The 14,598-nt window shown below is 51.5% G+C and overlaps 1 protein-coding gene across 3 annotated transcripts in view; it reads left to right on the top strand.

The window, feature by feature from the left end:
• Nucleotides 1–14,598, top strand: part of ZNF423 (zinc finger protein 423) — a 300,257-nt gene that overhangs the window by 182,777 nt on the left and 102,882 nt on the right. For all 3 annotated transcript variants that reach the window (XM_081032158.1, XM_081032157.1, XM_081032159.1), the window contains exon 5: nt 3,226–3,310. In XM_081032158.1, the coding sequence (XP_080888284.1) occupies nt 3,226–3,310 (85 nt within the window). The remainder of the gene's footprint in view (nt 1–3,225; nt 3,311–14,598) is intronic.

Raw genomic sequence — 14,598 nt, 5'->3', positions numbered from 1 at the left:
TCGGACACGCCACAGAGGTCCTGGATGCGGGTCCCTCCCGGCCACCGCCGCCCGCCTCTCCCCCTCTGTCTCCGCTTGCTGGCTGGCCAGAGTGGGCGACTTGGGAGCACGTGGGCCTGGAGTCAGCTTCGCTGGGTTTGGCTCTCCCTCTGCCAGTGCTCACTGTGGTCTGACTTCTCCGGGCCCCTGTCCTCACCTGTCAAGCCCAAGGGTAATAGTGACACTAGAGTGACAGCAGTGGTGTTCATCTCCACAGCTGACATCACGTGGGAGCCACGGGGGCCGTTCTGGTGTGGGGTCAGCATCTGCTCCGATGGTCAGTTGTTAACTATCACCATTCGTTCCCGTGTTGACCTCAGCGTGTCGCTCGGAGAATTCAAAGCACTTAGTAAATGTCACTCGTCATTTTCCCATTTATAATCACAACTCACATTTGTCAAGGGATGAGGATGTCCAAGCACTTTGTCTGTTTAATCTTCACAAGACTCGCTTTGCAGACAAGGAAACGGGAGTTCAGAACAGTGAGGCAGCTTGCGTAGAGCCCCCAGCTTTCAAGAGGCAGACAAGGGGTTGGAACCCACAGCCTGAGCTCCTGCCCAACACTCTCCCCAGCATGTCTGGAGCCCATCCTGGTTGCAAGAGGGGAGAGGCTGGCTGGGGCGAGGTCCGGGAGGTCACCCCCATGTTCACGCTGGGCCCTGCACGCCCCCCTTCCAGGTGTACCCCAGCCCATCCCTGTCCATTCGGTCCTGCCCACCCCTGCACTAGGGTTCTGACAGCCACAGGGCTCCCCAGTCTGCCCTGGATCCTGCGTCCAGGACCACTTCCTAAAGGCCCTTCCTGGGTGGGCACTGGCTCTTATATTGTTTCCATGGCAACAAGCTAGGAGCCTTGCCGTGACCTCTGTTTTGGCAAAGAGAGGATGCAGGCTCAGAAAGGTGGAGCCGTGTATCCCAGCATGCACAGCGGTGTGAAGCAGTACAGGGGTTCGTACCCAAGGGGCTTGCTTTCTGGTACCTGGCAGCCTTTCTCTTCCTGGGCCCGGCCTGTGAGAGAGGAGGTGCGTTGACCATTACAGCTAGAGGCCTGGGCTGATGGGCCATTTGCAGAAAGGAGCTACACAAAGCCCAGCACCTCCCCAGGGAAGGCACAGCTCCTGGATCCTTGCCCCTCTCTGGGCACGCCTGGGCGCAGGGGCCCAGCTGTCTGTGACCCCCCCTCCCTCCCCTAGGACTCATGCACGGAAGAGCAGACTCTGGGGGAAGTACAGGGACTTGGGGGCTGGCAGGCTGGGGCCCACGGGAGTGTATCCATAGCAACCAGCTCTCCGAGGACTGGGTTCCCGTGGGGCCGAGGCTGCGTCAGCTGGGGCATGAAGCGTGGTGGTTTCTGCCCCCCTCTGTTTATGAGTAATAACAACATCACCCCGCTCCAGGCCAGCGTGGGCAGACCCTGCTCCTCCATCGGCTCACCAGACCCTCCGGTGCCTGTCCCTGTTGTCACATTCCATCTTACAGTGGGGTAAACAAACGGCCAAGTTACAGGGCTTGTCCAGGTCGCACCAGCGTTGTCACCTAGGCCAGAACTGTCCAAGGCCGTCTGGGACACGGGGCCGAGAATGGCAGCTCAGACAGTGGGCTCCAGAGGGAGCCTGCCCGGCCTCAAATCCCAGGTCCCCTGCTCACTGACGTGGGGCTTTGGCCAGGTGGTTTAGCCTCTTGAACTCCACTTTCTCCATCCCGCCAGTGGAGCTTGCAGAGTGAGTGTGAGCGTTCAGAAGAAACAGTGCCTGCACATAGTAGGTGACAATAAATGTGAGCTGTGATCATGATAACAGAGGTCCTGCAGCTCTGGCTGTCTTTTCCTTCTCCTGCCCTCCTGATCCTGTCTCCGCCATTCTCAGGTGTATTCCCTTCCTGCTCTGGGCCCTCTCTGAGGCTGCGCAGGGCTGGGCTGGGGGAGGCAGCCCTGGCCACAGTCTGTAGGGCTCAGCTTTGCTTTTCCTGGGCTGGGCCCTGGGGAAGCTGCTGTGAAAGCCAAGTTCTCTGTGATTATGTCTCCTGTTGGGAGCTCCAGGGGAGGGGGGGGGTCTCTAGAAGATGGAGAAGGGGAGACAGACCAAGAGGAGGTGTTGAGGTGAAGACCGGGGCTGGCCAAGGTCGCAGCGGGGACGAGGCAGAGGGGAAAATTGAGGGTGAGTGGCAGAGTCCTCACCTCCTCTCCCCGTGCTCGTGGCCCACCGGCCTGTGGGACTGGCCTGCCCCTCCGGGTACCCTCTGCTTTGGACATGAGCAACCCTGGCCTCGCGTGCACAGCCACAAGGGCCGTCTTTGCACGGGGCCTCTGGGTACACACGTGCCCTAGCGAGTGTTGGTGTGGTGAGCCTGTGTGTGTGTGTGAGTGCACATGTATACGCTTAGGAGTCTGTATGTACACGAGGGTACCTGTGAGCATGGGACTGAGCACGCATGTGTGACAGAAGCCCTTTGTGCACCTGTGGGCACACTGAGAGCGGTGGGTGTGGCTGTCAGGGTCCAAGTGAAGGCGCTGAGAGTGTGTGTCTCTGGGGTTGTGATTGGATGTGTCAGCCTGCATGAACCTGTGCTCCTAAGGTTGTTCCCCACTCCTCTGAGGGTGTCACACCCAGGCCCGTGTTACAGGGAGCTGGTTGTAGTGTGGGGGGTGAGGGTGAGTCCGTGAGGGCTTGTGTGTTACTGGTGGGTTTGGGGGAGAGGCAGGCTGTACATACGTATGCTTGCGCGTCTGTCCGTTCATGCTTGTGTAAACGGATGGATGGGTAGACAGTGTAGGTGGATAGGTGGATGGATGGATGGATGTGTGTGTGTGTGTGTGTGTGTGTGTAGATGGATGGATGGGTAGATGGATGGATGGGTAGATGGAAGATGGGTTTGAGCACATTGAGCAGGCAGCCTCCCTCAGCTTCCTTTCCGTGGTTCTGCTGTGTGCCCACACCTTGGGATGGGGCAGGTTCCCCAGGCCGAGCAGGAAACAGCTCCTTTGGAATGTAGGCTGACAGCCCTTCCCCAGTGGGAGAGCTGGATTCAGAAGCAGGCGGGAAGAGAGGGGACCGGACAGACCAGGGAGGGGACCAGAGCCATTCTGGGAAGTCTGGAGCCAGGACTTCCAGAACTTTGGCTTTCTGCTCTTTTCTCCCTCCCGACTGTTTAATTTCCCCCACCCCTTTTTTTTTTGGTTTCCAAACAGAAAAAGACATACCAGTGCATCAAGTGCCAGATGACCTTCGAGAACGAGAGAGAGATCCAAATCCACGTTGCCAACCACATGATCGGTAAGAGTGTTTCCTCCCACCCGTGCAGGGCCGCGCACGCATTGGGGTTTGAAGTGTGCAGTTTTGGTCTTCATTTCACTGGCTTTTAGGGCAAAGGCTGGAGTCTGGTCCCGCTGCTTCGGAGGCGTTTAAGGCAGGAGTAAACGTGTCAGAGCTGGAGCACTTTCTCCATCCCAGCCTTCCTGGTGCGGCTCCACGCACATCACAGTCAAACTTTTGACAGTCTCTTCCATTTCCCCGCATAAATTTCCGTCCGTTTCTGAAATGAAGTGCTTTCCAGTTGTCAAGCACTCAGGGGCAATTATGCTTCAATTTCGTATGTCACGACACTGAATAGATTTAACTGCTCGCATTTCCCCACTAAACGTGGTGAATTCCTCAGGCACGTTGTCCAAACAGAATGCTTACAAAGTTATTGCGGGACTTTTCCTGTTTCTCTTCAAGGGGTTTTGGACTTCGGAAAATTCAGCCTTTCTCAAAGGGGCGCTTCCAAAGTCCCATGGTGTCCCCTCATGGCTGAGGTGAGGAGGGAAGCTGTGGATGGGTGTGTCTCCCTGGCAGCGGTGCCCTGTCTGTAAGAAACAGCACAGCTGGATTTCTGCTAAGCCCAGAGCTGGCTTGGGGGGGGGGAGGTTTGGCAGTGAGGACCTTGGAAGTTTCTGGAATCCTGGTCTTTGGTGGAAGTGTGATCGCCTTCTCCAAGCCCTTGCCTTCTGAAAAGTGGGGCGTCACGTCTGGTGTTGGGCATCCTGACTGCTTCCTCCGCACTTTCCTTCCTCTAAATCTTTTCATTATAGTCTTAACAACAGCCATGCCGACAAATACCGTTTTACAAAACCCTTGAATGATTGCATACATTTAAAGAAAAAAATCCATTAAAGCGTTCCGCTGATGACTTCTCATGAAACAAGCACACCTGTATGTCCGCTGCCCAGTTAAAGAAACACCTTCCTGCATCCCAGAAGCTCCCCCGGCCCTTCCCCCACCAATGAAAGGTCATCGCCCTCCTGACGTTAACAGCATAGGGTGCTTCCGCCTGTTGCATACTACATGTGAGATCACACCCCCTCTGCTCGTGTGTGTCCGGCGTCTTTCACTCATTTCCATTAGGTCCTGTGGACATTGTTCCTTTTCACTAGTGGGTAATATTCTGCTGTGTGATCTATTCCACTCTCGATGGACACCTGGGTACTTTCCATTTTGGAGTTGTTTCCAGTCATGCGCTGTTGTTGACGTTCGTGTGGGAGTCTTTTGGTGAACACGTGCATGCGATTTTAATGGGGATTTTTCTGGGGCTGGCTTGGTGGCTCACGGGCTGTCAGCAGGTCCTGACCAGTACATTCCCAAGTGGTTGTATGACGTCACACTCCCACCAGCAGTGTGGGAGTGGCTCCCCCGCCTTGCCACCACCCATGTTGTACGTAAAGGCTCTCCTCTAGTGAAGTGGCACTAAAGGTGACTGTCGTCCCCTGGGCCACCCAGCTGCAGCGTCACCATGCTCAGTGAGATGGGGTCCCTGTGTCCCAGGGACTTGGAGCAGGTCTCCTGAAGGCTTTGGCCCTGTGCGTGGTGGCACTTGCCCAGCGGTGAGGGGGCACAAGGAGCCCGAGATGGGCAGTCGGGGCCCTGGGAATTCGGCCTCACAGGGAGATGGGTGGCTTTTTAATTTCTTCTGCTTGAAAGCCCCCTGACGTAGAAGAAGGAACCTATCTGTCAGTCACCAGCTGCTCAGAGTGCTTTCAGGGAGTGTCAAGGAGGTGACGATGAAGATATCTAAAAACGCTTGCTTTTGTAGCAGGTGTTAATGTGTGTTCCCGTTTGTAAGTGTGAAGGGCGAACGCCTGGCTAATTGGACCACAGCGACTTCAAAGATGTTTTCTGCCCCCTCCCTTCTCTCTTCCACCTTTCCTTTTGTGTGGGGCCTGGAAGCTATGTGTCCTCAGGAAGAAGGTGAGGGGGCTTCTCGCAACTAGAGTGACGGGAAATGTGAAAGGAGGTTCGATGGGCATTGGGGGTTGTGTGAGTGGAGGGCCGGGTGTCCAGCAAGGAGTCCTGTCTGGGGGCTGGACAGGCCCCCCACCCACGCCTGTCCTGCAGTGCTGTCAGCTGGCCTGCTCCCCAGGCCACGTGGGAGCTGGAGGCCCGGGGAGCAGGCAGCAGGGAGCTGTTGGTGTCAGAGCCTGAGAGTTCAGTCTAGGGGAGATGGTTCTACAGTTGCGGAAAGTCTCAGCACGCAGGCCCTGGGTGTGTGGCCACGAGGCACGGGCTGGCGACCCCATGTGAGCAGGGCCTCCTCTGGCTCTAGCCTGCTCTCCCCACCTGCCCGCTTCCCTTGGCTTCATCAACTCCATTTATCAAGTAGACTGAGCATCTGCTGCCTGCGGAGCACTGGTCTGGTCTGCATGGGTGTCAGAGGGCACAGGGGACACTGTTCCTGCCTTACAGCACCCCCAGGAGACACAACACTGCACACACCGTGCAGCGGGGCGGTCACACTGGGTAAGGATGCCAATAGCCGCCATGCCCTGAGCCCACCACACGCCAGATACCTCCCAGAGGTGCTCGTGCTCCATCTCCCGAGGACGTTTAATCACTTCCGCAGGTTCTTGCAGCCAGGGAGTCATGGAGCCAAGGTCAGAATAAGAGCTGAGCCTTCTTCACTGTGTGCGGCTCCCCCGCCAGGGCCTGTGGTGGGAAATGCCCCACATGGCACAGTGGTGGGGTGTCGGCAGCAGCTGGCACTGTGTTCTCAGAGGCCACAGTCCCCACTGTCCCTACTGTGTTCTGGGGGGATGCTCTGTGTCCCCAGCCTGGCCCCTGTGGGTGCCTGTGTGTGTACGCTTGGGTGTGTACGTACTACTAGGGAGCCATTGAGGGCTTTGGAGCAGGGTTGGCCTGGACATACCGTGTTTCCCCAAAAAGAAGACCTAGCCGGACCATCAGCAAAAATCAATGTAAGGCCCAGTCTTATTTTAATATAAGACCAGGCATAATATAATATAGTATAGTATAGTATAGTATAGTATAGTATAGTATAGTATAGTATAGTATAATATAATGTAATGTAATATAATAATGTAACATAATACCGGGTCTTATATTAATTTTTGCTCCAAAAGACACATTAGCGCTGATGATCTGGCTAGGTCTTATTTTCGGGGAAACATGGTAGCTATGTGCTTTAGGGAGATCAGTGTGGCTGCAGCGTGGAGGAGGAAGAGGTAGGAAGAGAACAGAGGCCTGCCTGGTCTGGTCCAGAGGCGAGGGGATGAGGCTGGGAGAGGAGAGGAGGAGGTGCTAGACTATATTTGGCTTGAGCTATGTGCCTAGTTGGCCTGGTGGCTTGGGGAGGGTGGCAGGGGGTGACAGTGGGAGGTGTGAAAGGAAGAGAGCCAGGCACCAGAGCCCTAAGGGGGAGGAGGGTGGCTCTGCAGTCTCAGTAAAAAGCACTGGGGCCCAGGGTCCCTGTGGGCAGTTTCCCCTGCTAAATGGCCCGAGCCCAGAGTGGCCACCTGGAGCTGGTGGGGGTAAAAGCACCCCTTAGTGACACCAAAGGGACTCGGCAGGTAGAAGTGGCACTGTTCAGCTTGGTGGCCTTCTCATAAACTCAGGGCGCTGGGGGTCTGCGGCAGGCCTCCCCAGGGACCCAGACTGCTGGAGACCTCCCCTGGGGGACGCTAAACTGGCCTTTTTATAGCGGGAGACCTCTTCCTGGCTTTGCAGCCTCTCTAGACCCAGGAGTTATGGTGACTCAGGGACATGTCTCCTTGGAAACATTCTCCCAACACCCCTCTCGGGCTGCTGCTGGCCAGGGAGTGGTGTGGAGCTGATAAGAACGAAGGTCTTTTGAAACCTTTCCGCAGTGGGGTCTCCTGTGAAATCTCCCCTCCCACAGAGAATGAGGTCCCCTCTCCAGGCTTTCCCCAGCTTTTGAAACGGTTTGAGATACCCTTTCGCCTGCAGGTATATCATTGGAGCAGCCACAGCTCTGCTCTGTCGCCTCCCGCCCGATGGCCTGGTTGTGCCCAGCGGCCCCTTCCTCACCTCCCCTCCCCTCCACCTCCCACTGCCCCCAGCCCACCGCAGACACTGGGAGGGTGACCCCCCTCAGAAAGTGGCTCTGCAGGAGGCCCCCCGCCTTGGGCTCCCTGGGGCCTGCTGAGCAAGAGCTGAAGGAAGACTTTTGGGGCGCCTGGCCAGAGGCAGGGCCCCCCTCCAGTGGCTCGGGAAGGAGTGTCTTCCCATGTGTGTACGAGGCCCTCCTAGGGCACTGGGGGCTGACTCCCAGGAAGCCAGTTTGCCTGGGGAGGCCTGCCCTCCATGGTCGCTTGGGGTCACCTCTGCTCTCGGCCACCGTCAGGTGGGAAAAGGAGTCTGAGAACTTGTCCTTGAACTAATGAATTTGCTATGACCCAGGTTGGCCCCCAGGGAGTGACAGCCTCTGGGCCCTGTGTCCTTACTCAGGGCTTCATGGGCCCCTGGGGGGAGCCCCGAGGAGGGTCAGGGCTGGGAAGGGACAGTCCTTGGGGAACCCTTGTCAGGAATGCTTACCCTCCGTGTCCTTGGAAAGTAGCTATGGACCTTCTGGCAGACAGCCAGGCTGGAGCAAGGCCGGTCCCCATGGGGCGTTAGTCATTCTGAAGACGTTATTTTCTTGGTCATGTCAGCCCCTTTCCCTGGGTGCCTCTGAAGAGCTGGGCTTTGCTCTCGGTGGTGAAGAAATGGGGGGCATTTAGAAGATCAGCCTCTGGTCTCCTTTACAACCCCCTCCGTTACAACCCCCCCGCCCTTGCTGGGCAGGTGGTACTTTGGGTCCTCCTCTCGCTGTGGCAGGATGGGCTGTGATTTACCTGGAGGGGAAGGGTCTGCTGCTGAGGGGTGGGGAGAGACAGAGACAGAGAGAGAGAGAGAGAGATTGAGAGAGGTTTTCTGCCTTCGAGGTTTTTAAGGAGCACGTCCTGGAGGCATGTTGAAAGCCGCCTTGCAGACCGGTACCCCCTCTCCCGGTGGCTGCTGGCATACCCAGGATCCTTGCCGAAGGCCTGGCCAGCAGCATTTTGGAGGGCAAGGAAGGTCTGGTGGGGAAATCAGTGTCTCGCTCACACCGGGGACATACAGAATCCCTCAAATACAACTGAAGAGGAAAACGCGCGCAAAGGAAAGGGGGTCCTGTCTGCATGGTGCTGGGAACACATGCTGCTCAGCACGGCTGTGTCAGCCTCTTCTGTGGTGCTTTTGATTCAGGTAAGACCAGACCCAAAACATCTGTTGAACCTTAATGTGTGATAAAAATGTGTCCCTCTCCCCACAGGGATCAAATTTCCAGTTCTGGAACTGTTCTGTCAGAATAACAAGCTTGTGCACAGAGCTTGTAATCCAATTCTTTTTTATCGTTTGTTGTTTTTCTCATAATCCCCAAGTACGGCACAATCGCTTCCCCCTTAACAGCCCCCGTGGGTGAGGACTCAGTTTCCCTGACTTGGAATCTCATTGGTTGGTTTAAGGAGCTGTGGCTCAAGGACTTTGGTCTATGGAGAATCCACCAGTTCTGGATTTTAAAATAGTGGAATTTTCCTCATGTTCATAGATTTCTTTATTTTTTTTAAGAAAGGGAAAGGTCTCTGAGGGTGGTGATTCCTGTAGTAGTAAGCCAAGTTCAGTGAATATAATTGCGATTGTCCACGAGGAACCTCTAGGCCAGCTGGGGAGATGGTAACCTCCAAGGATAATAAGGTCAGTGTAATAGCACAAGTCTAAGCTAAGGAAGCTCATGGGCAGGCATGGGCATTCCACGAAAGCTTCCTGGAGGAGGTCACACCTAATCAGGGTCTTAGAAGATGGGAAGTCATTTGCCCGTGGCCTTTCAGGCAGAGAAAATAGAAGCCAAGACAATTCATAGAGAACAGGCCCACGCAGCATGTGGGGAACCTGTAGACAACGTTAGTATTGCTCCAGAATAAATTGTCAGGCAGGAGGTGAGCGGGTCACAGAAGAGCCTGCGGTGAAGCAGGTGCCAGAAGGTAGGGGTGTCGGTTAGGGTGTTGGGTTGGAGAAACATTGAAGAGGCCAAACCAGCAGGATTTGGCGATGGAGTGGATATGGGAAGGGGAGAAATTAGGAATGATTCTGAGATATCCAGTGACCATGTTTTGGGTGACAGGTAGATGATACCACCCCCGAAGAAGGGCTTTTGAGGGCTGGCAAAGATGAGGAGGACGCTAATGTGATGGGTAACATCTAAGTCCCAGGCCCTGCTGACAGTGCCCACCTGTGTTATCACACTTACTCCACGACAGCACGTCAGGGGCCGCTGTTATTTCCCCTTTTGCACATGGAGAACGGGGGGGACTTGTTCAATATCAAGAGAGGGGCTATGAACTTAGGTAGTGTGGTTCCAGAGCCTTCTTAACTCCCGCACCCGAAGGCTCATCATGCTTGGTGAGCTTGACTTCGCTTGTGATTTGGCCTTGGTGCCCCCTGGACGAGTGCTCGTGTCTGGCAGGCGATTGGCCACACGGCCTGGGAGAAAGGTCTGGGCCAGAGAAGGGGTTTGGAAGCCTCAACATCGGCGGTGAAGGCAGCTGGGAAGAGCGAGGGGCGGCAGGGGCGTGGTGTCATCGACGCTGAGATAGCAGCAGTGCACGAAGCCACGGACACGCCCACGGGGGGGCTGAAGAGGGTCTACTGCACTGTCCTGGGCATAAACAGGGGCAGCAGAGTCAGCTGGAGCAACGAGCTGCGGGGAGGTGGGGAGACCAGCAGTGTAGACTCAACTCTTCAGGATCTGGGCTGAGAAGGAGGGTGAGCGGCAGGGGCCGAGAGGTCCTAGGGCCACAGGAAGCTTGGTTTTAAGAGGGAGAGGTCAGAGTGGGTTTGTAGGCTGAGAGGAGAGAGCCAGCAGGGAGAGGAGGAGGAGGCATGGAGGGGAGAGAGCAGTGGAGCCGGCCCTGACACCATCGCGGGTGGGCCTCCCCTCTTGCTCTCTGTCACTATGGGCTTGGCAGCCTGTGCTGCTGAATTGACTTTGTTCAATGTCCTTTATGGTCGTTTGGCTGCTTGGGAGCAGCTGGTACATGAGACTTTCCCTCATATCTGCTCTTGGCCAAGCCGGCAGAAGACCAGCGTCCCGTGGCCAGTGGTGCCCCAGGGACTGGCCTGCTCTGCCCTGACCTAGGAGATGCCAGAGCCTCACACGGGGCTGCAGACACCTGGCCGGCCTCCCTTCCGGGGTCCCTGGGGCCCAGTGGGGAGGGTAGGAGGCCTCCTCTGGAGACTCCAGACCCCTCCCTGAAGGCGTCGGGGTGTCCCTCCTGGGCTGACCAGTCTCCTAGGTGCCTTACCTGGTGTGGTTTCCAACTCATCTGCCTGGGAAACCAAGGTGGGGAGAGAAGATGTGATTCCCCGGGTGTGCAGCCTGCCCTGAGCCCAGTCAGAGTGAGAATCTGGGGTCACTGACGGGACTGTTTTCTAAACAGAGGCCCCTTTAGGAAGTTACTGACTTGGGTGTATCCAGTACTTCTTTATTAAGCACTGTTTGCTCACTCTACTGTGGGTGTGAGCACTCGAGAGAGAGTACACATGTGTGTGCACACACACCACAGGATGTAGAGCTCTACAGTGAAACCCAGCAGTGACGGGCACCCAGCTCCTGGGTGTGTCACTTCATGGCTAAGTCGATTTTCCTCTGTATGCTTCAGCTCCTCATCTGTGCAATACCCCTTCGTAACAGTGCGTAGCGATTTAGGCAGGCCTCTTTGTGGCAAGTCCAAGACCCAGCTCATACTGAGGCATAAAAACAGGATTATTGGCTCATATTACTGAAAAGTCTGGGGATGCATTGGGAATCAGGCTTCAGGCGTGGTTGGATCCAGGGGTTCCAACCGTCATCACCAGTCTCTCTTTCTCCCATCTCTCAGCTCTGCTTCCTCTTTGTTGCCTTCATTCCCAGGTGAGCTGCCCTGGTGCAAGATAAACACCAGCAGCTCCCCAGCTCCCCGCTCAGCTCAGCAGCCCCAGCAGAGAGGGGCCTGTGCTTCCTCCTCAGCAGAAAAGGCCTCAGGGGGCTCCTGACGTTGCCCATAAACCAATCGCTGTGGCCGGGCAGGTGGAGTGGGTTGATTGGTCAGGCTGGCACCACCTGCCCTCCCTGGATGCGGAGTGGGTCAGTGTCAGTCCCCCTCCCCCAGCAATGAAAAGAAAGAGGGTATCTGTTTTCCACAAGGGGGACGCAGCACAAACAGTAGAGGGTCACCACCCCTTCCTTTTGGAGGCTGTTTGGAGGATTAAATGAGTTAAAATATATGAAGAATACCCAGCACACTACCTGGCACATTAACGTTCTCAGTAAGTGGTAACTATTAACGTTAGCTATTAACTATTATCGTTAATACTATTATGAGTCCTTGAGGCAGGGACTTATTAAAGGTGCTGATAAAGATAGTGATGATGACCGTGGAGCCTTTGTTTACAGAGGACAAACTGAGCCCCTCTGTAGCCATGCTACGCTTCTATCCCAGATGTCTGTCCGTGGCAGCTCCTAGGATGCCGCTGAGGGCTTCCTGGAGGAGGAGGACTGGCCCTCTGCATTTGTTTCTGAACTTAGGGGCTGCATTCAGTCTCTTACCATTTCGTATAATAATGGGTGTGGTTTTCTTGTAGATACTCTTTATCAAGTTGAGGAACTTCCCTCTAATTTTCTAAAAGTTCTTGTCATGAATGGGTGTTGGATTTTGTCAAAAAGTTTTTTTTACTGCCTCTATTTATGTGACCATGTGCTTTTCTTCTTTAGTCTGTTAATATGGTGAATTACATTTATTGATTTTGAAATATTGAAATAGCCTTGCATCCTTTTTATATATTGCTGAATTCTCTTTGCTAATATTTTGTTAAAGATTATTTAATCTGTATTTTGAGGGATATTGAGCTGTAGTTTTCTCTTGTCCTGTCTGCTTGGCTTTGGTATTGCACAATATTAGTTTCATTAGTTTCATAAAATTGAGAAGTGGTCCGTCTCTCCTATTTTCTGAAAGAAATTATGTGGAATTGGTGTTGATTCTTCTTTAAACATTTGTTAGAATTCTCCAGTGAAATAACCTGGGTCTGGAGACTTCCTTTTAGGGAGTTTTTAATTATGAATTCAATTTCCTTGATAGTTATAGGGCTATTCAAATGATGTATTTCGTGTTGGTGAGTTGTGGTAGCTTGTGTTTTTTGAGGAATTGGTTTGTTTCATTTAATTTGTCAATGTGCATAGAGTTTCATAGTATTATTCTCTTATTATCCTTTTTGATGTCTGTAGGGTCTGTGATGATATCCCCAAGTTCATTCCTGATACTGGAAATTTGTGTCTTCTCTCTTTCTTTCTTTGTAAGTCTTGTTAGAGATTTGTCAATTTTATTGATCTTTTTCAAGAACCAATTTTAAAAATTGATTTTCAATATTGGTTTTCTGTTTTTAGTTTCATGGTTTCTGCTCTTTATTATTTCCTCTCTCCTGTTTGCTTTAGGTTTATCTTGCTGTTGTTTTTCTAGGTCTTTGAGGTGGAAGCTTAGTTATTGATTTGAGGCTTTTCCTTTTTTCTGATCTAGGCATTTAGTACTATAAATTCCCCTCATAACAGTTATTAAGCTGTATCCACAAATTTTGATATGCTGTACTTTTATTTTTATTTAGTTCAATGCATTTTATAAAATATTTCCCTTGAGCTTCATCTTTCAATCTTTCACTCATGATTATTTAAAAGTGCATTGTTTAGTTTCCAAATGTCTGGAGGCTTTTCTGTTATCTTTCTGTTATTAACTTCTAGTTTGATTCCACTGTGATTGGAGAAAATAGTATGTATGACTTCATTTTTGTTTAATTTGTTGAGATTTGTTTATGCCCCATGATATGGTCCATATTAGTATATGAGGTGTGATAAAAAGATAGGGCGAATGTTTAAATAAAATATGTATTACAGTAAAAGACACATTGCCATTAATCCCCCTCACTTTGAACATGCTTAGCCCATGATTCTGGCTACTTTCTGAAGCAGATCTGGAAGTCCTCTTTTGTGAGTATCTTTAGATGCACTTTCGTGGCTGCCTCGATGTCCTGAATCGATTCAAAACGTTTACTTTTCATGGTCATTTTGGCTTTGGGGAAGAGCCAGAAGTCACACGGTGCCAGATGCAGTGAATAAGGTGGGTGAGGACACACCGTAATGTTTTTATTTGACAGAAATTGCCATGTACCAGAAGCGATGTGTGACACAGAGCGTTGTCATGATGGAGGATGAAGTAAAGACACTCACAAACGAGGACTTCCAGAATTGCTTCAGAAAGTGGCAAGAATGATGGCAAGAATGCTGTTCAAAGCGAGGGGGAGTATTTTGAGGGGGATTAATGGCAAAATGTCTTTACGGTAATAATTTTTATTTTTTTAAATGTAAACATTCACCATATTTTTCGATCATGCCTTGTATGACATTTGAAAAGAATGTGTATTCTGCTGTATTGGGGTGATGTGTTCAATCAATATCAATTAGATCTCGTTGAATTCTTCTGTATCCTTGCTGATTTTCTGTTTATTTGATCTATCGACAATTGAGAGAAAGGTGTTAGCACGTTCTGTAATTATGGATATGTTTATTTCTCCTTTCAGTTCTATTAGCTTTTGCTTCACATATTTTGCACCTCTGTTATTTGGTGCATACACATTTAAGATTGTTATGTTTTCTTGGTTGGTTGACTTATTTCAGCATATAAGTCTCTGGTAATTTTTTTTTTTTTTTTTTTTTTTTTTTGCTCTGAAGCTTACTTTATATACTGTTAATACAGCCTTTTGCTTTCATTTGATTAATGTTTGCAAGCTATGCCTTTTTCTTTTACTTTCAACCTCCCTATATTGTAACATTTTTAAGGGAGTTTCTTGTAGATAGAATATAGATAGGTCACCACCCCACCCCAATTCTGTCAATCTCTGTCTTTTTAATTTGTATTTTTAAACTACTTATATTTAATGTAATGATATGTCAGGACTTAAGTCTGCTGTTTTATGTTTTATTTTCTGTTGGTTCTCTCTGTTTTTCATTTCTTTTTTTCTGCATTCCTGTGGGTTACTTGAATTTTTTAAAAAAGAATTTTAGTTTTCTTTTGTCTCTTTGTAATCTATTTGCTCTTATTTGTTTATGGTAATTTTTAGTGTTCTATCTTCCAGTTTACTGTTACTTTCCTCTATCTCCTCCCTTTGATGTTGAGCCCGTTGTTGATTTTTAAAAATTACCTTTTTCATTTCTAAAATTTCCACTT

This window comes from Rhinolophus hipposideros (assembly GCF_964194185.1).
Source record: "Rhinolophus hipposideros genome assembly, chromosome: 21".
NCBI lineage: Eukaryota > Metazoa > Chordata > Mammalia > Chiroptera > Rhinolophidae > Rhinolophus > Rhinolophus hipposideros.
Note: the sequence above shows the minus strand (reverse complement) of the source record. Positions and strands in the feature narration are given on the sequence as shown.